This window comes from Pleurodeles waltl, chromosome 11 (genome assembly GCF_031143425.1).
Source record: "Pleurodeles waltl isolate 20211129_DDA chromosome 11, aPleWal1.hap1.20221129, whole genome shotgun sequence".
Classification (NCBI taxonomy): domain Eukaryota; kingdom Metazoa; phylum Chordata; class Amphibia; order Caudata; family Salamandridae; genus Pleurodeles; species Pleurodeles waltl.
Window position 1 is genome coordinate 3,483,152 of NC_090450.1, and position 27,584 is coordinate 3,510,735.

At 46.1% G+C, this 27,584-nt stretch overlaps 1 protein-coding gene across 4 annotated transcripts in view; it reads right to left on the minus strand.

Moving 5' to 3' along the window:
* Positions 1-27,584, minus strand: part of LOC138265205 (probable cation-transporting ATPase 13A4) — a 268,240-nt gene that overhangs the window by 147,127 nt on the left and 93,529 nt on the right. For all 4 annotated transcript variants that reach the window (XM_069212753.1, XM_069212757.1, XM_069212754.1 and 1 more), the window contains one exon: positions 5,593-5,749. In XM_069212753.1, coding sequence (XP_069068854.1) covers positions 5,593-5,749 — 157 coding nt within the window. The remainder of the gene's footprint in view (positions 1-5,592; positions 5,750-27,584) is intronic.

The window sequence follows — 27,584 nt, forward strand, 5'->3', positions numbered from 1 at the left end:
AAATTCTTGCCACCTTGAATGTATTTCATAATCAAATTATATTCTTGCAACTTGGATAACAGACAAACTAAACATGCTGATGCTTTCCCCAAACCATCCCCATTCAATAGATAAACAAGTGGTTTGTGATCCGAATATAACTCACAACTGGTTCCCACAAATATATACGTTTTAAACTTCTGAACAGCCCACACGCACACCAAAGCTTCCCTTTCAGTAGTACTATAATGTGTTTCAGCCTCAGTTAACATCTTGGAAGCAAAAGCAACAGTGTTCTCACAACCATTAACCCACTGACCAAAAACGGCACCAATCCCTGTCAAACTGGCATCCACCATAATGAACGGTTTTCCTACGGATTATAGGCTTGCAAAGCTGGAGCATTTATAACTAAATCCTGAATTCTTCCAAAAACAGAGTTTAACTTTTCCGTCCACTCAAATTGGGTCCCTTTCTTAAGCAGAGATCTCAAAGGCTGTATCTCCATAACATAGCCTGGAACAAATCTAGCGTAATACTCACAAAGTCCTAAGAAAGATCTTAAAGCATCCTTAGTAGTGGGCGGGCATGCCTTTCTCACAGTATCCACAGTACTAAATTTAGGTTTAATTCCTTCCTCTGAAATAATGTGACCTAGATATTCCACTTCTGTAACCATCAACTTGCATTTACTAGGTTTCACAGTCATACCCTTGTTTTTGAGGATAAGCAAACTTTTTTTAAAACCTCCTTGTGTTCACCTTCAGTTTCTGTGTGAATTAAGATATCATCCTGGAAATCCTGTACCTGTGGTATGTCACAAAATAAATCATCCATTAACTTCTGGAAAACACTCGCTGCCGAGGCAAGTCCAAACGTCAACCGCAAATACTTCTATGCTCCAAACGGAGTTACAAATGTGGTCATATCCTGATAGCATTCACTCAACGGGACTTGATGGTAAGCAGAGTGAAGATCTATAGTTGAGAACACTTTTGAACCACCCACATTTGTGATCATTTCCTGAATATGAGGGAGAGGATGACAGTCGACCATTATATTCTGGTTATCCGACCTCAAGTCCACACATAACCTCAGTTCACCATTTTTTTCTTCATGATCACAAATGGCGAAACCCACTCTGAAGAGTCTGTTGGAGTAATAATGCCTTCACATTGTAGTTTATGTAATAAAGACTTCAAATCTGATCTGACACTTAGAGGAACAGGTTTAACCCTGTGCACTACAGGAACTGCATCTTTCTTCAATTTAATGCAGTGCTCATAACCATGAACAGTTCTCACCTGATCTTTAAAAACTTCCGGGAACAAATTGATCATGTAATCCGTGATGTTATTAGACACTCTTAAATTTGCAACGGGATCAGAAAGGATTAAGTTAGGCAATACGCCCAATGCAACAGCAGCTTCATGTCCCGGTCGAAGTATTATTCCAAGACTTGCCAACTCCTCCCAACCCACAATTTTGCGTCCTTTAACTGCAACATAAATTTCAGTAACAATAGATCTGCCTAGACACTGAAAATCAGACCAAAAAGAGACTAATAAGTCAATGTCATGGTCCCTGAAAGCCTAAGGACTAATATCTGGAATCTGTAAATCTATGGTGTCCTGCCACAATTCAAAGAAAGTGTGATCATCTAAGATGGTGATGGGTGCCCCTGAATCTGCTAAAACTGAGATAGTTTTGGAACGAATGACCACATTACATATAGCCCCTTTGATGACCTTCTCGGGTTTCCCACAAGAGGAATCAGGAAAATCAACTGTTATCAAAACATTTGAAAACAGACTGGAGCATTGCCAACTTCCTCATTGATATCTACATTATTGATCTTCACCTTGTTAAAAGAGTTTTTGTTAAAACTATGAGATTGGCAAATGCTTTGAAAATGAACCATTTTCCGGCAAGTGTTAAATTTTTTCCAATTGCCGGACAAGATGAATCGTTTCCCAAATGGAACTTCGAACCACAACGTAAACACAAGTTTTAAGGTTTTCCTGCCCGTCCACGAGTGAGCTTGCCCAACCTCTCTTGCTTGCTATTTACAAAGCAAACTGCTCCATCATTGACAACACAATCTAAAGTACTGCTTTGGTTGGCTAAAACTCTGGAAGTAGTTATCGACCTTTCAATTACCTTTGCTAAGTCAATAACTTCCTCCAAAGTTGGATTACAGCATGCTAAAAGTCTTTCTTGTGTTTTTGTTATGAAAACAATAGAAAACAAATTGATCACGTATATAAACATCAACATTTGAACCAAATTCACACTTAGCGGCTAAAACTCTCAAATTAGCTATGTATTCCTCAACAGTCTCATCACTCAATTGTTTACACATGGCAAAATTAAATCTTTAAAGTAAAACACTAGAGTCATCAGAATAATTGTTCCTCATTCGTTCCTTCCCTTCAATGTAGAAGTTCCACAACATATTCCCTCCCCCAGGAGACGGAATCACCAATAAGTTTTCAAAAACCCAGTGGCCTGCAACACCAAGATGATTAAAAAGCAAAGCCATCTCCCTAGTAGGGGAAAAATCAATAGCATCTATGGCAGTAAGAAACTGTGCAGCCAATCAGTCCACTTAATTTACGGCTTTCCTGCTTTCTGTAAGAATACTGGTGGTTGGATGATGCTTTGACTAGCTGCCATAATTAACAATAGTTGGATGCTGATTATGGATCTCAAATAGGCTTCAGCAATATAAGAATATAATACGGAAGAAAAGTCAAAGCTAAGCATCTAAAATTAGTATCCACGCATAGTCATGGAGCACACTGGAAAGAAAGCGTCCTTGCCGTAGCCATGGCAACAGGCCAATAGCGGGATGCGTCTTGAAATGTGAATCAACACAGGAAACGTGCAGAAAAAGTTGAATATTACGCTCTACCAGAAGTCATTGCTGTAACCTAGGCAACGCCCCAAATGCTGCACGGGACGGGCAATGTCCAGCCCGATGAGCGTGCGTGCCGTAACCAAGGCAATGCTCCGAAGACGTACACGTCAGGCACTGTGGGCGTCGTTGCCGTAACCAAGGCAACGCTGCAAAGACGCCACACGTCAGGTACTACCATACAGCACGAGGGAAGTGTGCAAGCAGTGTGCCCAACATCTTTTCCTTCTGGGGCGGCATGTATCCAAAAACGGAAATCCGCCCCACAGCCACGTCAAAAAAACAAACAAACAATCGGTGACGTTGGAACACCCTCAGATCACCAAAACACCTCTGAAACAAATCCGTTGGTGGGTCCTCTTTCGTTGGCGGAAAGCGTTTGTCAACCCCACTGCTGGCACCAAATTGTAGTGTAGGTTGAAGTCAATAAAAGCAAAGTGCAGTCTTCAAAGTAGATGAGACAAGTTGGGTTTATTCTAGGATAAAGATGACTCACAATCATGAGCAGCGTCCGCATCCTGAAGAAACGGCCAAATGACATAGGGGGTTATTACAACTTTGGAGGAGGTGGTAATCCATCCCAAATGTGACGGATATACCACCAGCCGTATGACGAGTTCCATAGGATATAATGGACTCGTAATACGGCTGGTGGTATATATGTCACTTTACCGTCACTTTTGGGACGGATTAACACTTCCTCCAAAGTTGTAATAACCCCCAAAGTCATCGCCCGAACTCCAGAACGCCGAGACAACCACCATTGAAGGCATGTTCTAAAGATAGAACGGAAAAGGTATGAACACAACTAAAGGTTTACAAAGCAGATTCACAAAGAATATACAAATACATGCACAACATGCTAAAGGAGAGTGGTAGGTTCCCCTTTTAGATTACTATTGTGGCCAACTTAAACCAAACTAGAGGGCCTGTCACACCCTATAATGGGACAATCTAGCACAATTTGATATTACATACATTTCAGAGATCATCAGCATTTTCGACCAAAGTGACTCTTGTCAGGAATTGGTGTTATAAACAATATTGCATAGTCTGAAGTTAAACAATTATTTGAGATACTCTCTGGGATTTGAACCAGAAGAAATCTTGTCAGCAATCTTCAGTTGGTGACACAGGATAAATAATAACTGTATTGCCAGCTTTTCTTCAATGAAGGAACTGGTTCATTCTGACCTGTGGTTGCTGCTTCAAGATGGCATTCTGTTTGAGAGGTCTTTTCATAGATAAATACAGTGTCTTGGTTCAGAGTGCAATCGGATGGAACACATATTTGTTTATAGTATAGAAAGTTCTTTAATTGCATATTTGAACATCAATATGCTAACTCTGTTTTTCCTTTATCGGGTCTCAACTCAGACTCTTTTCTTCCTATCCCATCTCATTTCCATCAACAACGCTCCAGGAAAAAACACATTCCATCTCATTGAATTAGAATTAGGAGAAGTTACTTCCCTTATGCCAAGTACTCTCTGCATCTTATCTGCCAAGTCACGGTCAAACAGTGTCAATGTTTGTAGGTTCTACTCCCTGGAGTTCCCCTCCTAACCCCCTCCTAGTTCATCTTGTTGTGCTTTGCCACTGTGCTTGTTCGTGACTACCACACCAAGGTAAGTGTTTGCTGGCTACCATACCCTCCTGCATAAGTAACTCAGTTCACTGACATTAAGGCACACTTTCTCACAGAAAAAAGGTTTGTGAATCTGGTCTCAAGAGATCATTGTATGAAATAAATGTAATGTTAAGAGTTCTGCACGGAATAATGTAGGGAAGTCAATGATCACATTTAGTGTTACCAAGCATGTTTAATAAATGTGCTATAATAAATATAATAATAATATTAGGCAAAACCAGTACTTTACCCCAAAACATTTAAGAGTGGAAAGACCCTCTCAACAATTAAATGTGTCACCTCCAGGACAAATATTTGAGCTTTGAGTGATTAGGCAAAAACAATTGGCTGCCAGAGAGAACATGATGGAAGCTACAGGCCTTTTTGTCTAGCAATTTGATGTCTTTGTTTCTCTATGTGAATGTAGAGGTTTCTACTCTGAGTGTGTGGAATGTTATAGCAACATTATATCTCTTCTGCCTGGGGATATACCTGCTGCTAAAGGCTGTCAATATCATTCAAGGTTCAGTAGCTGGGACTTGAAGTAAGTTGAGAAAGTCAGTGCATGTTGTGCTTGTCATGGGGATAGGTTAAGGTAGCCTCATACTAATGTCTTTATTGCCCACATACTGCTGGGTGTTAATAGGTGATAGCTGCCCTTCCCACTATTATATTCAGCCTCTAATTAAGGGTTTGCAATTAAAAAGTTATTAACCTCTGCAGAAAACATTAAATACTGTAGTTAATGTCCTGATCTGAGGATGATTGTGCTTAATTCTAAGGTGCATTTACAAAGTATGAACTTAATTCCAGGTAAAAGTGAAGAATGTTTCATAGAACACAGAGGTAAGCACCAGGCACAAAACTTTCAGGATTAGACGTAGGAGAATTTTGTTTGGCATGCAAAACTGTTTAGCTCAAGAAAAGCACACATACTATACGTGGTAATTATCTTTTTCTTTTTTAATACTTTAATATTATGTATAAGCAAAATGTTCACATCTTTAGATAAAAGTAGGAACACACTTGCTGCTAGTTTTCACAGACTGTGCCAAAGTCCACATACCTGTCTGTGGCCGGCAAAATCTAGTGACCATTTCCGGTGCCCCTTTCATAAAACCCATAAACTCATTCGATCCAATCACACGGGTGATGACAGACATCCTCTGCAGACTGGAGGAAAATGGAAACTGGTGCATAACGACAACTCCCTCAACTGGCACCTTTGATGAAAACATATAACAATAAAGTGATGCATTAATGAAAAGATGGAATGCAGATCTGGTTATTTTAAATTCCAAAGAAAACTGCAGCTAAGAGATTCCATTATTTCTAGTGAACAATTTCACATACAGATTGGTACAATTTAGATTATTCTTTTTACACCACATGTGTGAGGGGTGTTGCCACCCTGTACATTTACACCTGCATAGGTAAGGAAAATATAAACAATAAGGATGTAAGATGCAAAGAATATCTATTTTAATAAAATTGCAATTAAGGTACATGATTAATTGTAGTGGAATATTCCGTATATACATTGGAACAATTCAGATTTCCTTTTTTAAGGTTCATGTGGGAAGGAGGAGGGTGTTGCGAGATGCACATCACCCTAATCACTTACACTTTCTTAATTAATGAAATATAAATATCAATTGTTCTTCTCAAAGGTCTTGTAGGTTATCTGTTAGCCAGATACTCAATAACAGGAATATAAGGACATAAATGCAAAATGTATGATGAAATCAAACAAATTTATACAACATCAAACTTTATATCAAATTTACTAATTATGAATACATTTCAGGCCATGAACTGCTCAGTGTAAACAAAAACACTGAGTAATTCAGTTGCATTTATAATGTATTGTGAGAAACGTGGCTCTTGGTTGAGTTGGGTCTTAACTCTGTTCAAGCACGGTCACAATCCATTTCAGGGTAAACCACAAAATCACTAAATTAACCTGCACTTAACCCTCTGGTAGCTTGGTGTGAAACAGTTGTCCTTTTTGCCCTGATCACCACAATCGTTTGGTTACATAGTCTGACTGTGCCCTGGGCTCTGCTAACCATGCACAGGGCTAGAAAAAGGTATATGCAAATTATGCATAATTATAACTGGCTCAGGTTGTCAGAGCCAGTTGTAATTATGCATAATAGTACATCTGGTGGAGGGAGATCTGCAAGCTGCAGAGCAAAAGGCAGATAGCAGGCTGTGTAGCCAAATTGGTCTTCAAAGAGGGATTCACATTACGACTGAACCCAGACTCACCCCTACATCCTGCTCCCCCCCCCCCAGCCAGCGTGGAGCCCCAGTAATTAAATTAGCAGAGAGGCTGGAAGGGTAGTATTATGGAAACTTATCCACTACAGCGGGATGGTTTAGCCAGATCTTAACCTCCAGGAATGAATTTCTTCATTTTGGATGGTGAAGAAATAGTGCTTTCTGGGACAAGAATTTCCCAAACTTTGAAGGAGGTTGTCATACATTTGGGTGTCACCCTGAGCCCCATTGGTCAGCACCACTGGATAAATATGGGAGAGTTGCTCAGCATCTCAGATCCCTGCATGAAACTACAAGGAGAAGGACCGCCCTGCTGGAACCCTGGTCTGCACCCCAAAGGACTGCACTCTGGAAGACAGCACCTGCTGCACATTGTGGAATTACAGCCCTAAGTACTTTGTCTGGCTCCATGAAGAGAAGGAGTGGACTCCCTGAACGCAACAGGTTAAAAGAGCTTCACCTGCACCTTCTCCACCAAAAGAACCTCGGCGAGACAGCCGCAAGTGACCTTTTTAAGAGCTGACCAGGTGCATTGTGGGAAATGTAGACCCAACATCTCCAGGACCATATCAGAGCTTCTAGAACCTTGGGCGTCTGCTGTGGACCCTTGGAGACCCAAACGATAATTTCTGGATGAAGATCCAGAAGTTTGGAGAAACTTTGGAAAACAGCTCCACAAGGTGACAGACCCATCGATGAAAATCAAGCTGTAGATGTCGAGCCAAAACCCAGCCTGAATTTTAGCTTCATCCTTCTGAGCTTTTCCCCAACGATGAGACTTCCAGGAGTTGATCAAGGGCTTGTGCTGAGCCATGTCGCAAACGTTGCATTGAAAGCTGGCCTGACGAGGAGTCTCGCTCGATTACGAGCGAAAAAGCTCCAGAAAAGTGACTAAGTCAGAAGGTAAAAACTAGGGGTGTGCACATTTTAAAATTCCGCTGGCAGAATTGATCGAACTTAGTAATTCTGTGTGACTCTTATAACGCAGAATTACAAATAAATTCCGCTGCACTGACAGCAAAATGAATCAGCACTAGCTTCTTTATAAATTATACTCAACTTGAAATGTTCTTCAAGCAGCAGTCTGTTTTTTGCCTGACGTGCCCCCTGCACTTTACACTTAACGCTGTCATCTGAACCCTTGGATTCACTGTGTACTTGCCTCGTCAGCTCCAGTGACTGCAGTATGACAGCTGGAGGGAGGCAGTGACATTAAGATTATGGTTCTATGCCGAACATATGCATCCTTTTTTAACTTCTAAAGCCCCTGCACAAGTGTCTATTCCGCTCATGTAGTGTTGTACTTCCAAATCAGGCGACTATAGGAACGGTTCACTGGCATAATGATGATTATGATGTCCACAGATACAATGCTGACTGGACTGCCTGAAGCTAGTGGTGCAGTGGCTGTCAGCCCTTGTGACCTACTGACAAAATTATGCATGTCAAAGTGGTGAGTGATATGTGGCGTGATACCCTTTGGGATTCTGGCTGCCAAGGGGGCTTGACTGGTGGAAATCCAGGGCAAGAGTAGATTGAGTTCCCCGAATACTGGAAAAACTTGTACTGTATGCAGAATACTACTAAAGTTCTCACAGCAGTTGTTCCTTGTAGAAACGTACCATCTTGCCTGGCATGTTACCCCCATTTTTACTGTATGTATGTTTGTTTTTGCCTGTGTCACTGGGATCCTGCTAGCCAGGACCCCAGTGCTCATAAGGTTTGCCCTGTATGTGTTCCCTGTGTGGTGCCTAACTGTATCACTGAGGCTCTGCTAACCAGAACCTCAGTGTTTATGCTCTCTCTGCTTTGAAAATTGTCACTGCAGGCTAGTGACTAATTTTTCCAATTCTGATTGGCACACTGGAACACCCTTATAATTCCCTAGTATATGGTACTGAGGTACCCAGGGTATTGGGGTTCTAGGAGATCCCTATGGGCTGCAGCATTTCTTTTGCCACACATAGGGAGCTCTGACAATTCTTACACAGGCCTGCCAGTGCAGCCTGAGTGAAATAATGTTCATGTTATTTCACAGCCATTTACCACTGCACTTAAGTAACTTATAAGTCACCTATATGTCTAACCCTCACTTAGTGAAGGTTAGGTGCAAAGTTACTTAGTGTGAGGGCACCTTGGCCAAGGTGCCTCCACATTGCTCATGGCAATTACCCCAGACTCTGTGAGTGCGGGACACCATTACACACGTGCACTACATATAGGTCAATACCTATATGTAGCATCCCCATGGTAACTATGAACATGGCCATGTATCATGTCTAGGATCATGGAATTGTCACCCCAATACCATTCTGGTATTGGGGGGACAATTCCATGCATCCCTGGGGCTCCAGCATAGAGCCCGGGTACTGCCAAACTAACTTTCTGGGGTTTTCTCTGCAGCTACCACTGCTGCCAACCCTCAGACAGGTTTCTGCTCCACTCGGACCTGGGCAGCCCAGTCTCAGGAAGGGAGAACAAAGGATTTCCTCAGAGAAAGGGTGTTACACCCTCTCCCTTTGGAAATAGGTGTGAAGGGCCTGAAAGGAGTAGCCTCTTCTGACCTCTGGAAGTTCTTTGAAGGGCACAGATGGTGCCCTCCTTGCATAAGCCAGTCTAGATCGGTTCAGGGATCCACCCAGCCCTGCCCTGGCACAAAACTGGACAAAGGAAAGGGGAGTGACCACTCCGTTGACCAGCACCTCTCAGGGGAGGTGCCCAGAGCTCCTCCAGTGTGTCCCAGACCTCTGCCATCTTGGATGCAGAGGTGTGAGGGCACAATGGACAGCTCTGAGTGGCCAGTGCCAGCAAGTGACGTCAGAGACCCCTTCTGATAGGTGCTTACCTTTCTCTGTAGCCAATCCTCCTCTGAGGGCTATTTAGGATCTCTCCTGTGGGTAGCTCACCAGATAACGAATACAACAGCTCACCAGAGTTCCTCTGCACTTCCCTCTTTGACTTCTGCCAAGGATCGACCGCTGACTGCTCCAGGACGCCTGCAAAACCGCAGCAAAGTAGCAAGAAGACTACCAGCAACATTGTAGCACCTCATCCTGCCAGCATTCTCGACTGTTTCCTGGTGGTGCATGCTCTGAGGGCTGTCTGCCTTTACCCTGCACTGGAAGCCTAGAAGAAATCTCCCGTCGGTTGACAGAATCTTCCCCCTGGCAACGCAGGCACCAAACTTCTGCATCACTGGTCCTCTGGGTCCCCTCTCATCTTGACGAGCGTGGTCGCTGAAACACAGGAGCTGGATCCAAGTATCCCCAACAGTCCTGTGGCCCTTCTGTCCAAATTTGGTAGAGGTAAGTCCTTGCCTCCCCACGCCAGACAGTAATCCTGTGTACTGTGTGAACTGCAGCTGCTCGGGCTTCTGTGCACTTTTGCAAGACTTCCTTTGTGCACAGCCTGGCCCAGGTCCCCAGCACTCCATCCTGCATTGCCCAACTCGCTGAGTTGGACCCCGACTTCGTGGAACTCCCTTTTGTTGTGCTGAGACGACCGCCATGCTCAGATCTTCTGAGCAGGTGCTTCTGTGGGTGCTGTCTGCTTCTGCATGGGCTCTCCGTGTTGCTGAGCACCCCCTCTGTCTCTTTCTCCAAGGGGCAACCACCGGTCCTTCCTGGGCCCTGGCAGCACCCAAAACCTTCAACCGCGACTCTTGCAGCTAGCAAGGCTTGTTTGTGGTCTTTCTGCGTGGAAACAACTCTGCATCCTCCAGCACGCCATTGGACATCTTCTGACCAAAGGAGAAGATCCTGGCACCTTCTGTTGTTGCAGATTATTTGGCTTCTTCCAAACAGAGGCAGCCCTTTTGCACCTTCATCCGGGGTTTAGTGGGCTCCTGCCACCCCCCCCCAGGACACTTGCGTGACTCTTGGACTTGGTTCCCTTCCTTTACGGGTCCTCAGGTCCAGGAATACATCTTCAGTGCCTTGCAGTCAGTTGTTGTCTTTGCAGAATCCCCTATCTCGACTTTACTGTCTTTCTGGGGTAGTAGGGTAACCTTACTCCTACTTTTCAGGGTCTTGGACACCCTTAGTGTTTTCTTACACTCCCAGCGACCCTCTACACACTACACTAGGCATGGGGCCCATTTTTGGTTTGCATTCCACTTTTGGAGTATATGGTTGTGTTGCCCCTAGGCCTATTTTCTCCTATTGCATTCTATTGTGTTCTACAGTGTTTGCACTACTTTTCTAACTGTTAATTACTTGATTTTGGTTGTGTGTGTATATTTTGTGTATATTACTTACCTCCTAAGGGAGTATATCCTCTGAGATACTTTTGGCATATTGTCACTGAAATAAAGTACCTTTATTTTCAGTAACTCTGAGTATTGTGTTTTCTTATGATATAGTACTAAGTGATAAAAGTGGTATAGTAGGAGCTTTGCATGTCTCCTAGTTCAGCCTAAGCTGCTCTGCTATAGCTACATCTATCAGCCTAAGCTGCTAGAGCACCTCTAATCTACTAATAAGGGATAACTGGACCTGGCACAAGGTGTAAGTACCACAAGGTACCCACTATAAGCCAGGCCAGCCTCCTACATTCCTACACATAAGTTTTACCATTGTTAAACAAATATACAAATCAGAAAATGCTCACTTATGCCGTGGTTACCAGCGCATACACACACAGTAGCACATGTTAATGCTCTGGCATGCAGCTGCATATAGGTGGGCTCAGGCCGGACAACTTGTATGAAATGTTTCCATAGAAAAGAATGACACAAATGTTAAGAATATAAATGAATGGTGTAAACTTTGTGTGGAGTGATGCATGCGTGTTCAGATAAGATAGGCTGTCCAGACAAGGCAGCCAGATGTTTCTGCTGAGAGCAGTTACATTACAGAGAGATGGACACAGAGGCTGCCAGCTGGCATGTTAAGCAAGGGATTCCCATCACACACCACCACTCTGCATTCCAGCACAGGACTGTTAATTTTTGCTCCTGTACTAAAGGCCAAAAAACTAAAAGTACTTCAGAACTCTACTGCCATATAGCGGATGGATAAATAACATTTTAGACATCTTTTGATGCTATTTAATCATTTTAGATGATACCTGTTCTCATTGCTCAGGAGACTTGGAACTCCATATGCACATGGAACCCTGCAGAATCTCACAGAGTTTTTAGGTTATTAAGTGGAGTTCCGCAGAGAGAAAGCTCCTCCTAGACTAAAAACTTGACCGGGCCCTACCGCTAAGGGTATGTGATCTATTCTCCATCACAGAAACTTTAGGACATCTGGTTGCACTTGATCACAACAAAGTCAGAGTGGCGTTTTTGACTTTTCGGCACTAGAAAACATTTACAAGTCAGAGGACAACCAAACTCGATGTGGCTGATGGACTGCTGCACTCCTGGCAGTCCAACCAACAGAGTTCGACCATTAGGAGACTGCAGTCACCTCCAGGAACATGGATCCCAGCAGGTTGGCTGCAGTCAGAGTCGTGGTCAGCCACCGTGGTGCTGAGTTCGGCACCGCTGTGGTGATTATGACTTCCCTTTCCATCAGTCTTTCCATGGCGGTGGAACTGCCATGGAAAGGCTGGCGGAAAGACCGTGCTGGGGACGCATGGTGGCTTCTGCACCTCCCATGACCATGTAGTGGGCATTGCAGGGGGCCCACACCAGCATCCTCAAAATGTGCACTGTCTGCTCTGCAGGGTGCTGGTGTGCAACGGCATTGGCCTCGGCTCCCGTAATTCCGACACACTGTTTCCACTGGGCTGACCGGCAGAAATGTTGTAATATGACACTTCTGCTGGTCAGCCTGGTGAAAACATTTTAATACAACGGAGATGAGGTACCGACTTGACGGCAGCCTTGCCTCTACCACATTGCGATCTGAGCAGCAATGCAGCCGAGATCGTAATTAGCCCTTTTTTTTGTCATTTGGTGTCATTATACTCATAAAAATATTTCCTGTTTTATAAATTGGTGTTGCATTTATATTGTGTGTTGTGTTTTACTTATTTATTGTATTGATGTTTTTAAATGCTTCACACACCTGTCTCCTAACTTAAGCCTGCCTGCTCATTGACAGTTACCAAGTGTTGGGCAAGAGGATAATTTATTGAAACCTTGACTGGACCTTAGATTGTGATTGTGGTCTTAGTACTAGTGGGAGGTCCCTAGCAACCTCTACAAATATTCCACTTTCCAACACTTGGTAAAAAAGCAGTCAGCCTTAGCTCATAGCAATGTGTATAGTTTTGTCCGCAGCACAAAATCAGCAATGAAGTGAAAATACAAAATGAGAAAAATCCCAAACCAATTTAGAAAACAAGAGTACATTTTAATAAAATTACTTGACACCACAACAACATAAATCTAATCCTAATAAGAGCTTTAAAAAGGAAAGTAGCAAATATTTATGATAGACTTAACTGGATACACTGTGTGGGACTACAAGGTCCTTTCTCAGACATGCATTTTCTGAAACTCAGAGACCTGAAAAAATGGCACAGTGAAATTTACAACATTTCAAAGCTAGCACTGTGCCACTTTGTAACCACATTATATCTGCACCAGGCATAATTTATGCAAGGGGAGGCGGGGCGTCTGGCGCATGGAGACCTGAAAAAATGGCACAGTGATTTTTCCAGCCTGATTTCATGGACAATGAGATAGTGTTAAGTCCTTTTTGTGAAGGCATGCCACAGCATATTGATTTGCCAGTGATGGCTAATCCAGGCTTACCTAATCACTCTATTTTATGGCTGTCTGGAAGGAATAAACAAAGTTCAACTGATATTTACACATGTGACCAAGGAACCAGCTGCAGACACACCAATAGCTAGGGTAGAAAAATTTCAACTTTCTAAAAGTGCCATTTTTAAACTTGTAACTTGAAATCTGCTTTACCATTAAACAGGATTTTAAATCACATTTTCCTAGACATCAAGCTTGAATTTTCTGCAAGTTGAACATGAGTTTTCCACCTGCTTCTAATCAAAACGTAGCTCCTTTTAAATGTAATAAAGCAGGCACTGTTATCCTATTGGAGGTAGGCCTCACAGTAGAGCAAAAATACATTTAGGAGTTTTTCACTATCGGGACATGTGAAACGTTAAAGTACATGTTCAAACTTTTAAATAGAATACAGTCTGCTCTAAGGGCTGCTTAAGGTTAAACTTGGGGTGGTGCAATAACAGGGGAGATTAGCATGGGAGTTATTTTGGCCGGTTGAATTGGCAGTTTAAAACTGCATCCAGGCTGTGGTGACAGACCTGGAATTACTTTTTAATGGAATACTAAAGTAACTGGCAAAATAAGTATTGCCTGTGCATTAACATCGTTTAATTTACAGGCCCTGGGTATATGGTAAACCACTTTACTGGACACGTATACATATATTAGGTATGCAAATAAGGTGTAAGAAACTTTGACCATGTTTAAGAGAGTGAGCGAAAACACTTTAACACTACTTAGCGTAGTAAAGTGCACAGAGTACTAATTAATACTTAACCCCTTTCATAAAATACAAGTGGACATTTGTAGAGGGGGCAAGGCACCTGGCCAAAGTGTGCAGATCAGTCCAAAAACTAGTATATAAGAACATGGTCATGTGTACACTGTTGACATTTCAACTAATGTGTATTTGTCAGTGGGTCATCAAGAGGACAGGTAAAAAAATAAATCGTGTCTGCACGAACTGTACAGCAAGAGGCTTTAGGGTCCCTACACATGCTCAGAATCAGAAAGATTAGGTTGTAGAAAGGCAGCTCAAGAAAGGGTAAGAATCTCAAATTCAGTGCTGGAAGGATCAACAAAGTATAGTCAAATCAAGGAGTGTACAAGTATTTGCAATCAATCTAGTACAGACCACCACAGTCACTGTCCTCACATCTTTGTTAATGGTTATATAATGAGACTGCATTTCATTCCCACCACTTCCACTGTTTGTGAGTGTCTCCTTGTACCGTGTCTTCACCTGGTTCTCTTTTGTGGCACTCCGGTTTCACATTCTAGTTGTGCCCTCCAGTCCCCCGCCTTGGTGCCAATTTTATTCTTTCCCCAATATTCAATGTTCTGGTGTTTTCACAAGTAATTAAACCTGTTCAGTACACAACAAGTTTAACCCATTCCTTGGTTTACCACCAAATTCCCACATTGGCTTAGCATGTGAGAGGAAACTAGTCAAAAGTAATGTGACCTAATAAAATAACACAGGGCAAAACCTGAACCTAGATTTGACATTCAACATTCATAAGATGGTTCACTGAGTTATGCACTCATCTGAGATCTCTGTGTGGTCCTCCTTTCCCAAGTTTGACTTGCAGCAGAGTTGCCTTAGCTGTTTATCACTGTGAGCTCTTCAGGTATTTATGTGGGTATTTGGGGTGCCCCAGGAACTCATGTACTCATACACATTTGTTTGAGTCATCACACATGCACACATGAATGCATCCCAAATTCTGTGCACGGTTGGTGTGTTGCCCACACACAGAAGGTTGAGCAGGGGACTTTATTGTCTTTATATTAAAGTAATGAAACTATCCAATGAGATTTTGTTTCTCTGCCTTTCATGGGTATCACAATATCTTTGTTATTTTGGGTCTGTGAGAAACCCTCTGCACTCGAAGTTTAGATAAAATCATAGATGTAATTTACTATGACAAGTGATTGCATGAAGGGTAACACATTAGTTAGCTCAGTAAATAACAGGTGAATTTTAGTCTGTATTTTAGTTCTTAAACATTCGTTTTTATATTCTTAGAACATCTAACTATTGCATCTATTAACTTTTGTTTTTTCTAGGGTTATTTAATGTAAGCTAAATTCTTATTACTTAACTATGACATCACTTTAACCGTTTGTTAAAGGGATAATATACTTAAGGTAGGATAAGGTGACATTATACTTAAGGTAGTTAGTAAGACTTTTACTTGCTTTAATAAAGAAACTGAAAGTTACTAAAAAAACATTTTTAAAGTGACGTTATAGTTAGGTACTCCAATGAGATATGAGCTAACATGCCATACGAGAGCAATGAGTGCAAAAGAGGCTTGGAAGATGCCATCATTGATGTCATCAGTGATTTCATTAAATATGTCATTTGATATGTCATCAGTGATGTCATAAATGAATGTCTTAGAACATGTAATGAGCAATGTAATATGTGAGGTGATGAGCAGTGCATGGCCAAGACACAAGTTCTAGTTAGTTCTGCTAACTATAATTAGTGAACTTCTGCGTTTTGGAAATTGAAAACATTAATGTTCTTACTGATATATTCACCTAATTATAACGTTACTTCAACCTTTGTGAATATATATGTGTATATATATATATATATATATATATATTATATATATATACTACCCCATCCAAAGGTCCACCTTGTGGCGCGCAGATTACACGGGTACAAACGTGAGGAAAGGACCATTCCTCCACAATCTCCAACACCAACAATTGCCAAACAATTGATTTGTTTGCACTAAATGGCGATGAAGAACTTCATTATCACCTATGATGGTTTGTGGCTATAAAAGTATTCAGCATAATTACAGGCCATTTAAAGAAGTGATATTATGAAGGACTAATAAGCACTGAATGGCTGTGAGGCAATAGACATTGGGTCAACCATATGGAGGAACGAGGTTGAGGTAGAGAAATTGAAGGCATGTATATGTATCAAGATGAGTATTATGTCTGGATGATAGATACACATGAAGTAATGAATATGTCACTCTAAATATTAAACCAGGTATACATAGTAGATTGATAGATATAAGGAAGATCAATGTCTCGGGAACTAGGTGAACATCATTACCTTCCTAATATAAACATTGATAGTAATATATTATGTATAAGACGTAATTACTAGCCCAACATCCCATATATATAATAATCATGGTAACTTTTATCCCACAGATATTACTAATTTCTCTGTATATATGTAAATTTGTATCAATCTTTCTGGCGTTATAGATATCTCCGTATTTAGTCATTCAACTTCCTTTTAGATGTTTAATAACAATAGGAAAGTTTGGTGGATTTTGATTTTGATCATGTTTTAATTGTCAAAAGTTTGTGTAGGGGACCACGTGTCCCAGAATGCACTTGGGTGGTGGTAGGAAAATGAACTATAAAAAGAGACTCATGGGAAGGTTTTCTTTGTAAACTGTGATCAAGACCGAGAGGTTGAAACACGTTGGTGGTGTATTTGTACACTTTTTTTTAATAGAAGTAATAAAACTCTCCTGGAGTGAAAACGAATCAATTGTTTGGCAATTGTTGGTGTTGGAGATATATATATGTGTATATATATATATATAGATATATATATTGAAAAAGCAAATGGTTAAAAGGGACTATATAGTTGGATGAAAATGTTGAAAATGTCAGTTCAAACTTAGGTGGTCATTACAACCCTGGCGGACGGGGTTAAAGCTGCGGAAATACCGCAAAACAGGCCGGCGGACAAAAAAAGGGAATTATGACCCTGGTGGAAACCGCCAACAAAGACAGCCACTTTAACACTCCGACCGCCACGGCGGTACAGACAAGCAGCGCAGCGGTTACCGCCAACAGACAGGCGGGAGACAATGTACCGCCCACACTATTACAACCCGCCAATCCGCAACCTTTTCCGGGGCGGATTCACAGCGGATAAAAACACGGCGGAAACATCTTTTGCTATGGGAAAACGCTCACCTCAACATACTCCAAGAGGAACGACGACTCCATGGACCCGGAATTACAAATCATCCCTGCCCTTGTCTTTCTGCTCCTCTACAAACAACAGCTACGTAGGCGCAGAAGACACCGGTGAGTACTGCACCTACGACACGGGGGAGGGGGGAGGCAAAAGTTAGGGGGACACCCACCAAACACCTCCACCCCTACCCTCGCATGTCACAACATACACACCAATGCAGTCACAAAAATAACAGTAACAACCCACAATCCTCCCGGAAGAATTAAAAGACAATGCGAAATTCGGTCAAACATTATAATGTGCCAATATACATGTCATACAAAAATATACAGATATATATTAGAAAATCATTCAGAATTATATACAATACCAGAAGTAGTGCAGATATGGACACAACAATGTCCGTGTACCAACAGTGCAAAAATGCATGGGCGAGGCCCACAAACGACACCTGACCACAATCGGAGAGAACACTGCCGAGGCATCAGATAGAAATACTACAGGCACCTCAGGGGGAAGGGAAGGGGGGGCACAGCAGCCAGATGAATGCGAAGCCAGATCCACGACCGGGCGCCATGCCCATTGATGTATCCTGGGGAGTGCAAAGCCACAGTCTCTCAAGTCTCTACAGTGGGTGGTTTGCCCACTGGGCCATCCTGGGGAGTGCAAACCCACAGTCTCTCAAGTCTATACAGTGGGTGGGTTGCCCACTGGGCCATCCTGGAGAGTGCAAAGCCACAGTCTCTCAAGTCTCTACAGTGGGTGGTTTGCCCACTGGGCCATCCTGGGGAGTGCAAAGCCACAGTCTCTCAAGTCTCTACAGTGGATGATTTGCCCACTGGGCCATCCTGGGGAGTGCAAAGCCACAGTCTCTCAAGTCTCTACAGTGGGTGGTTTGCCCACTGGGCCATCCTGGGGAGTGCAAAGCCACAGTCTCTCAAGTCTCTACAGTGGGTGGGTTGCCCACTGGGCCATCCTGGGGAGTGCAAAGCCACAGTCTCTCAAGTCTCTACAGTGGGTGGGTTGTCCACTGTTCCATTCTGGGGAGTGCAAAGCCACAGTCTCTCAAGTAGATGCAGTTCTCTACTGGTACTGGGTGGGACTGGTGCCCATACTGGATGAGTCTCCATGTGAAAGTTCATGTCCTGTCACTATCCCAGCTGCACATGGGATAAGGATGCCTGATGTGGCGGTCCATTCATTCCTACACGGTGCTTGCCCTGTTCAGCGGTCTTCACCATGGCGGTCTTTGCCCTGTTCAGCGGTCTTCACAATGGCGGTCTTTGCCCTGTTCAGCGTTGCTTTGCCATGGCGGTCTTTGCCCTGTTCAGTGGTCTACACCATGGCGGTCTTTGCCCTGTTCAGCGGTCTTCACCATGGCGGTCTTTGCCCTGTTCAGCGGTGCTTTGCCATGGCGGTCTTTGCCCTGTTCAGCGGTCTTCACCATGGCGGTCTTTGCCCTGTTCAGCGATGTTTTGCCATGGCGGTCTTAGCCCTGTTCAGTGGTCTTCACCATGGCGGTCTTTGCCCTGTTCATCGGTCTTCACCATGGCGGTCTTTGCCCTGTTCAGCGGTGCTTTGCCATGGCGGTTCTGATACGGACATTGGTGTGTGGCATGATGTTCCCTACACTGGGCATTGGTGTGTGGCATGACGATCTCTACACTGGGCATTGGTGTGTGGCATGACGTTCCATCATTGCCCAGCGGGGCTTTGGCAGGCGGTGCCCTCCTGGGCTGTGACTCCGGCGGTGGACTCAGGACCAGTGATGATAGTGGGGCCCTCCTGGGCTGTGACTCTGGCAGTGGTCTCTGGACCAGTGACGATACTTGGGCCCTCCTGGGCTGTGACTCTGGCGGTGGACTCAGGGCCAGTGACGATACTTGGGCCCTCCTGGGCTGTGACTCTGGCGGTGGTCTCTGGACCAGTGACAATAGTGGGGCCCTCCTGGCCTGTGACTCTGGCGGTGGTCTCTGGACCAGTGACAATAGTGGGGCCCTCCTGGGCTGTGACTCTGGCGGTGGTCTCTGGACCAGTGACGATACTTGGGCCCTCCTGGGCTGTGACTCTGGCGGTGGTCTCTGGACCAGTGACGACGGTGCTGGCGGTTGTGTCTGGACCGCCGGAAATGATGGCGCACTTCTGCGCCGTGACACTCACAACAGGCTGGCAAGACTTCCTCTGGACCTTCCCCACCTTTGGTGGGGTCACAGATGACTCTCCAATCCCCTTCGAACCCAGGTCAGTTGTTGTCCCACCAGGAGTCTTAACAAGGTCCCGTCGTCCACTCTCCAATTTTAGAGCCTTTACAGGAGGTGGGCTGCCAGTGAAATGGCTCCGGGTCCTACTGCCTGCCCTAGTGGTCAGTGCACTCCACAATCCCTGAACACGCACCACTGGTACTGGAGTCTTTTTGGCTGAGGAGCTACGACGGGACTGATGAATTGGAGGGCGGGTGTGGGGGGAAAAAGGTCAATTTTACAGAGGGACAGTTTCTGACGAACACTGGGATGGGTAGCTGGAGGGGGTCTGGGAGTGGAGGAAGAGGAGGTGGTTGTAGGAGGTGTTTTGGGTGCAGGTGCAGGTACAGGAGGCTGTCGTGAGGTGGATGGATGTTGAGTGAGTGATTGGCGGCGTTTCTGTACTTTGGGAGGGGGCGTCACAGACACACTGGGAGAGGACACAGGGGACGTGTAAATGGCAGTGGAGGTGGTGAGTGCAGGTGAGTGGCTTGTGGTGCTGGGTGTCCTGGTGCGATTCCTGGTGCCTGTAGATGTGGTGCATGCAGGTGTGTGTGTAGACGAGACTGGGAGGGAGGAGGGAGAAGAGGAGGAGGGGGACACAGTGGAGACAGTGGATGTTGCTGTGTCTGTATGGGTGTGATGCTTGTGTGAGTGCCTGTGGGATGTGTGGTGCCTATGTTTGCTTGAGCTACTTTTGGTTGTTGACTTGTGTGCATGCTGGTCTGTAGGTGGGCTTGGGATGGGCTGGGATATAGGGGATTGAGTCTGGGTGGAGGAAGTTGGAGGGGGGAGGCTCGACACAGGGACAATGGCTGCCACCAGTGCTGAGGCCAGAGATTGCAGGGTTCGCTGAAGGACAGTCTGACAAGAATGAATGCCCTCCAGGAATGCATTACCGTGTTGTAACTCTCGTTCTACACCCTGGATGGCATTCACAATGGTAGACTGCCCAACAGTGAGTGACCTGAGGAGGTCAATGGCCTCCTCACTGAGGGCAGCAGGGGTGACTGGGGCAGGGCCTGAGGTGCCTGGGGCGAAGGTTATGCCCACCCTCCTGGGTGAGCGGGCACGGGGCGAACGCTGAGGGGCTGCTGGGAGGGCGGTGCTGGTAGGGTAGGTGGCGGCTGTACCTGTAGAAGTGGTGCGCACAGATGGTGCCGCCACCACAGGGGAGCTCCCATCGGTGGACGAGTCTGTGTCGCTGGTTGGTGATCCGGTGGCCGACGTGAAGCTCCCCTCACCCTCCATCCCACTGGTGCATTCAGAGTCCGTGGTGTGGCCCTCCATGACCATGTGGGATGCAGCTCCCTCGTGCTCCGGTGCCACTGTACCTCCGCCTGTTGATGCTGATGTACAAAAGGACAGGGAGAGCAGGAAAAGGGGGGAGACAAAAGAAAGAGAGTTTTAGTGCATGGTATTCCGCTACCGTTGGCGGACAAGACAGACGCAGCAGCCCCCTGCATTAAGCCGTGCTCCTGCACTCTGCACACACAATTTCTGGGTTATGGCCTACATGGCAATGGTGGACATCTGCGCACATGGATGCCACAGGGGCAAATAAACCTCGACTTGGCACTCTGCTGAGGTAGGGTTGAGTGCCACATGGCCTACATTACGGAGGGGCCTTGCCTACCTAACTCGCCCTGGCCTGGGAAACACCCACAGCCCACCTCCCCCACCCAGACCCCTCCACTGCACGCAAAGTCCGCAGAATGAGGTTGTACTCACCCCCTTGTGTCTGCTGTGATGTCCTCAAGCACCCATCGAACTCCGGGTAGGCCACCGCAAAGATCCGGAACATCAGGGGGGTCATGCTGCGACGGGCACCCCTCCCACGTTGGGAGGCCATCCCCAGCTGAGCCTCCGCCGTCTTCTTGCTGCAGCGGCGAATGTCCTCCCATCTCTTCCGACAGTGGGTGCCCCGTCTCTGGTGGGCCCCCAGAGTCCGGACCTCCTTGGCGATGGCACGCCAGATGTCCCTCTTCTGGTGGGCGCTGACCTACATGACATGCACAAGGGAAGAGGAACAGTCATTACCAAGTGCACCGTCGTTGTGAGTGGCCCCCCTCCCTACTCTAGACATGTGGCCCATTCTTTCCCATGCATTAATGTTCAATCAACTCTGTCCACTTCCCTCTTCCACCCAGCCCTCTCCACCCAGGCCTAGCCCATACAACCTGCTCCCTGTGTACTAACCTGTTGGTCTGGAGGACCGTAGAGTAGCATGTACTGGGGGAGGACCCAATCCACAAGTTTCTCCAACTCCTGTGCAGTGAAGGCAGGGGCCCTTTCCCCAGACGCAGCAGCCATCGTCGCTTCCAGACCGAGGTCACAGCAGCACTAGCAGTGTAGGTCCTCTCCTGTCGAAGGTCAGGTATCTAGTGATTGAAGAGATAGAAAATGGCAGTGACGTCAGCGGCGGTGCGCATCCTCACTGCCGGCGCACCTGTTCATTGGCTCCTGGGACCCATAGGGTCCACTGTTAACCAATGCAGCATTGCGCCGCGGTCTACGACCGCCTACCGCGACGGTGTGCAACGCCAGCGCAGTTACCCCACAATTCTATTGTCCCAGTTTAGAGGTCAGGCACCCGCCATTTCAGTGGCCCACATGGCTTCATTTACTACTGCGTCACACATAGCTAGGCCTACACTCAACACACATACAGGAAGGGTTTTGTATGGTGTAGTCTTGTGTGTCACTGTGGGTACATACCTGGAGGAATAGTGACTGGTTCTTTGCTGTTGTCCTTCGTAGACAACGTCAGCTGGGACATATGAGAAGATGACGGAATCCTCCGGTGTACCGACCGCTGGTGGACCTGTTGACAATGGAAGAAAGACATATCATCGTCACCTACCGGTTTGACCGTGCCACTATACAGGAACTATGTACCCAGTTGGAGCCAGACCTGATGTCACCGATCCGCCATCCGACTGGAATCCCCCCTGACGTGCAGGTGCTGTCAGTGCTCCATTTCCTTGCAAGTGGGTCTTTTCAGACAACAGTGGCCATGTCATCAGGGATGTCCCAGCCTATGTTTTCCAACGTGCTGTCCAGAGTGTTGTCTGCCCTGCTGAAACACGTAAGGAGATACATAATTTTCCCTCATGTGGAGGATTTCCCTACAGTGAAAGGTGACTTCTATGCCCTTGGACATATCCCCAACGTCATAGGTGCCATTGATGGGACCCATGTAGCTCTGGTCCCCCCCCACTGGAGTGAACAGGTGTACAGGAACAGGAAGAGTTATCATTCCATGAATGTCCATATGGTCTGTTTGGCAGACCAGTACATCTCTCAGGTAAATGCTATGTTCCCTGGCTCAGTGCATGACGCATACATTCTGGGGAATACTAGCATCCCTGATATGATGGGTCAACTCCAGAGGCACCGGGTATGGCTATTGGGGGACTCTGGTTACCCCAACCTTTCGTGGATATTGACCCCAGTGAGGAATCCTAGGACCAGGGCAGAGGAACGGTACAATGATGCCCATGGGCGGACTAGGAGGGTGATCGAACGCACCTTCGGCCTCCTGAAAGCCAGGTTCAGGTGCCTCCATATGACAGGTGGATCCCTATTCTACTCACCGAAGAAGGTGTGAGACATCATCATCGCCTGCTCCATGCTCCATAATTTGGCTTTGCGATGCCAGGTGCCTTTTCTGCAGGAGGATGATCCAGATGACGGTGTTGTAGCAGGTGTGGAGTCTGTGGAGCCTGTGGACAGTGATGAGGATGAAGCTGAGGAAGAAGAAAACGACAACAGGGAGTCAGTCATACAGAAATATTTCCAGTGACACATAGGTGAGAACATTTTCTGGTTTGACATTACCTTAACTTTCTTACGTCTACCTCTATCCTGTTTGTCTATTTCAATCACTATTTGTTAACTGAGTTGTACCCTTCCATTACGGTTTCACAGGTGTGGTAACCTATGTGTCAACTGCTTGCATACTTCAAGGGCTTGTGATGTGTGACATAGGTATGTTAGCCTTACAATGGTACAGCCATTATGACACTGTCATTGATAATACAAAGTACAAAATCATAGACTGACTCCAGATTGTTTTGTGTTTCAAGGGTGTTTATTTAAGTGCTCAAAAAATGAAGGGGGGTTGTAAATTGGTGATGGGTGATGGTGGAGGAATGTCCATGGCAGAGTCCAGTCTATTAGTCTCACAGGTGCACTGCCCATCTGGGCATAGGAAGTGGAGCTGGGGCAGTTCGAATATGGACAGGGTAACAAAGTGGGACAGTGGGAGGAAAATCAGGGTGGTCCTATTTCCTGGCGGGGGTCTTGCAATCTTGCTCTGTCCTGTTCCTGGATCTCAGGGACCGCTTGCGTGGTGGTTGTCCGTCTGCAGGGGGTGGGGTGCTCGTGTGTTGGTCCTGTGGCGGGGTGTCCTGTCCACTAGCACCGGTGGAGGTGGTGGGCAGTTCATCGTCCTGGCTAGTGTCAGGTGCCCCTTGGAGTGCCACGGTGTCCCTCAAGGTCTGCTGTATGTCCTTCAGCACCCCTACGATGGTGCCCAGGGCGGAGCTGATGGTTCTGAGCTCCTCTCTGAACCCCAAATACAGTTCGTCCTGCAGGCGCAGGGTCTCCTGCAACTTGTCCAGGACCGTGGCCATCGTCTCCTGGGAGTGGTGGTACGCTCCCATGATGGAGGATAGGGCCTCGTGGAGAGTTGGTTCCCTTGCCCTGTCGCACAGCAGCCCTCCCAGTTCCCCTATGTTCCTGTTCCTCCGTCCCCTGGACCGTGTGCCCACTACCACTGCCCCCAGGTCCCTGTTGTTGTTGGGGTGGTGGGTTACCCTGAGTGCCCTGTAGTGGTGGACACACCGCTGATTGACCTGTCCTGGGTAAGGAGGTTTGGGCCCGCTGGGTGGGTGCTGTGCTGGTGTTACCAGAGGGTGGAAGGTCGGTGTTGGGCTGTGCCTGTGAAACGGGAACCGACTGTCCTGAGGCCCACAATGGTCCCAGCTGGTCATCACGATCCAGTAGGGCAGAGCTGCTCTTGTCACTGTGGGCCTCTTCTGGGGGTGGAGTGGTGTTGTCTGGACCCTCTGGGGTGGTGACGGTCCTTCGGGTTCCTGCAGGGGCATAAGAGCATGATTACTGCATGTGTGTGTGTAATGGTGTGCAATGGGTGGCTGTGCGTGAACCCCAGTGCAAGCATTCCTGTGTGGGGGCTTGTGTGATGATGGTTGGGGGGGTGGTCTGGGTATGTGCAGTGACCATGCTTTGGTGAGGGGTGACTATGCTTAGTTGTGTCATGCAGGGCTTGGTGTTGGGATGGGTGGATTGTGTTATGGGTACATTAGTGATGAGTTGAAGTGATAGGGGAGGGTGTGAGGGTGGGGGTGTGTGATAGCATGCAGGTAGGGTGGGGGATATGATAGTTAAGATTTGACTTACCAGTGTCCCATCCTCCACCGACTCCTCTGAGGCCCTCAGGATGCAGGATGGTCAAGACTTGCTCCTCCCATGTTGTTAGTTGTGGGGGAGGAGGTGGGCGTCCGCCGCCAGTCCGCTGTACCGCGATGTTGTGCCTGGAGACCGTGGAATGCACCTTCCCCCGTAGGTCGTTCCACCTCTTCCTGATGTCCTCCCTATTTCTTGGGTGCTGTCCCACCTCGTTGACCCTGTCGACTATTCTGCGCCATAACACAATTTTCCTGGCTATTGATGTGTGCTGTACCTGTGTTCCAAATAGCTGTGGCTCTACCCGTACGATTTCCTCCACCATGACCCTGAGCTCCTCCTCGGAGAAGCGGGGGTGTCTTTGGCGTGCCATGGGGTGGGGTGGGTGATGTGTGGGGTGGCGTATGTGTTGATGAGTGTGGTGAGTGTAGTGGTGTGTGGTGTTTTGAGCGCGGCGGTGTGTACCGCCAATGGAATACCGCGGTTGAAAGACCGCCACATGGATTCGTGGGTCGTAATAGCATGGGCGTGTTTCTGTTGGCGTGGAGGTGGAGGATTTGATTCTGCATGTTTATCGCTGACCTTTGGTGTGGGGGTGTTGTGTGGGTGTCTGAATTTCGGAGGATTCCGAGATGTGTGTCATAATAGCTGTGGCGGTCTACCGCGGCGGTGTATTGGCGGTCTTCTGCATGGCAGTAAGCGTCTTTTACCGCCAATGTTGTAATGACCCTCTCAGTATTTTAAACACACAACATCACTGAAATTCATCAGTTCTATAAATTGTGCTATAACTCACACCCTAACTTAAACACCCAGTTAAACTTTGGTTGTGGAAGTGAAATTCCAATTTTTTTTTAAATAAAATATTGTTACAATTGTGTGAGCAAACTGGGCTTTTTGCAGATGTCCCCAACAAGGCCCAGGGCCAGTGCTTAGTTCAAAAGTTATATGATAATTAGATGTAATTACAATCAATACCGACAACCTACCTCCCCGACCTCCCCGACCCTGTCCTAAAAACTACCTTAACGTCCCCCAACCTGGTCCCACTTACCACTCTCTCCTCTGCTCCCTGCCCCTTCCTGTAAACGCATGCGTTGTACACGCATATGGCCACCAAAGGCAGCATGGTCAATGCATAGCTTTGCATTGACCGCATTGTAAGTGATTTGTCCCTTTCTACAGTTACCTAAACTTAGCCCTGTACAAGCCTCTCCTCATCAGCCAGCATTTGACAGCTAGCCAGGCTTCCTTTATGAGGTGTAAAGTGACCTGTGGTGAGATAAAGGAACCATCTGGTGGGAGGGGAACATTTGAGATGTCAAGGGGTGATGGGTTTGATCCAAAACTTCCCATAGTGTTTTTCCCTAAATATCAGAAGGGCATTTTAGAGATGATTGAATCTCTCGTTACTGAGGTTCACTCCTGTGGGAATTGATCCCAGTAGCTGGGAGATATAGGCTCCTTACCCTAGAGGGGGAAGTGGCAGAATCATACTCCACCACAAAAAGGTGTCTGATCAGAAAATTTGGTCTCGTCCCAGAGAAGTACAGGATGAAGTTCAGGGAAACCCACAAAGTCTGCAACCAGTCCTGGGTGGACTTTGTTGACATCTCAGCAATCTGTTCATAAAGGAGTACACATTGAGTAATTGTACCTCAGAGAAGTTACACCAGTATCTGGTTGACATTAAGCTGTCTAGTCTTGGTAGGGCAAAATATTGTGCATGCACCAGATGCAGCACAGAACATTGAAACTGACAGACTACCTCCTGCCATTCCTATGTGCTTGGTGTCTGCACGCAAGATATGATAGCCTCATCACAGTAACTAAACATGGCTGCTGGGTTTGCAGATGCACCTTAAAAGAACAAATTATTCTGTTGTAGAAATGAGAAGTGCACACACTGGATTAAAAAAACTGATTGACTCCTTTACTGTACGGCAGAAAAATTAACATACCTGCTTTCATGTTTCAGTGGTAATTGTTAAAATTTAGCAGCATGTGTTAAAATAGGCTACCAGCCCCCACCCAATAATGTAACACAATTCAAGTTACTACACAGCCACTAAACGTAAGATTTACTTAGAATTCCCGCAATGCAGTGCCATAAGGCAAGTTGCTGTGCTGTGTTGCATGAATGGATGAGAGCTAAAATGTGCCACATATATTGAGATATGGTGCTCTTCATCTCTCTCTCTGTGCTGGAGCACTTGTGGCTGTCTAGGAAAAATGCAAGCATCCTTGCACCTTGGTACAAGGGTACCTGCAGTAAGAGGAGGATTGTTCTTGTGCGGGCAAGAATACCTTCTTAATGCCAACACAGTCATCCTTGCACAATGGTGCAAGGGAGCCTGCATTACATGCAGGATCGTCTTTGTGCAGGGAGGAATAACTTACTGCACAAAAACAATCTTTAGAGGCGCATGCCT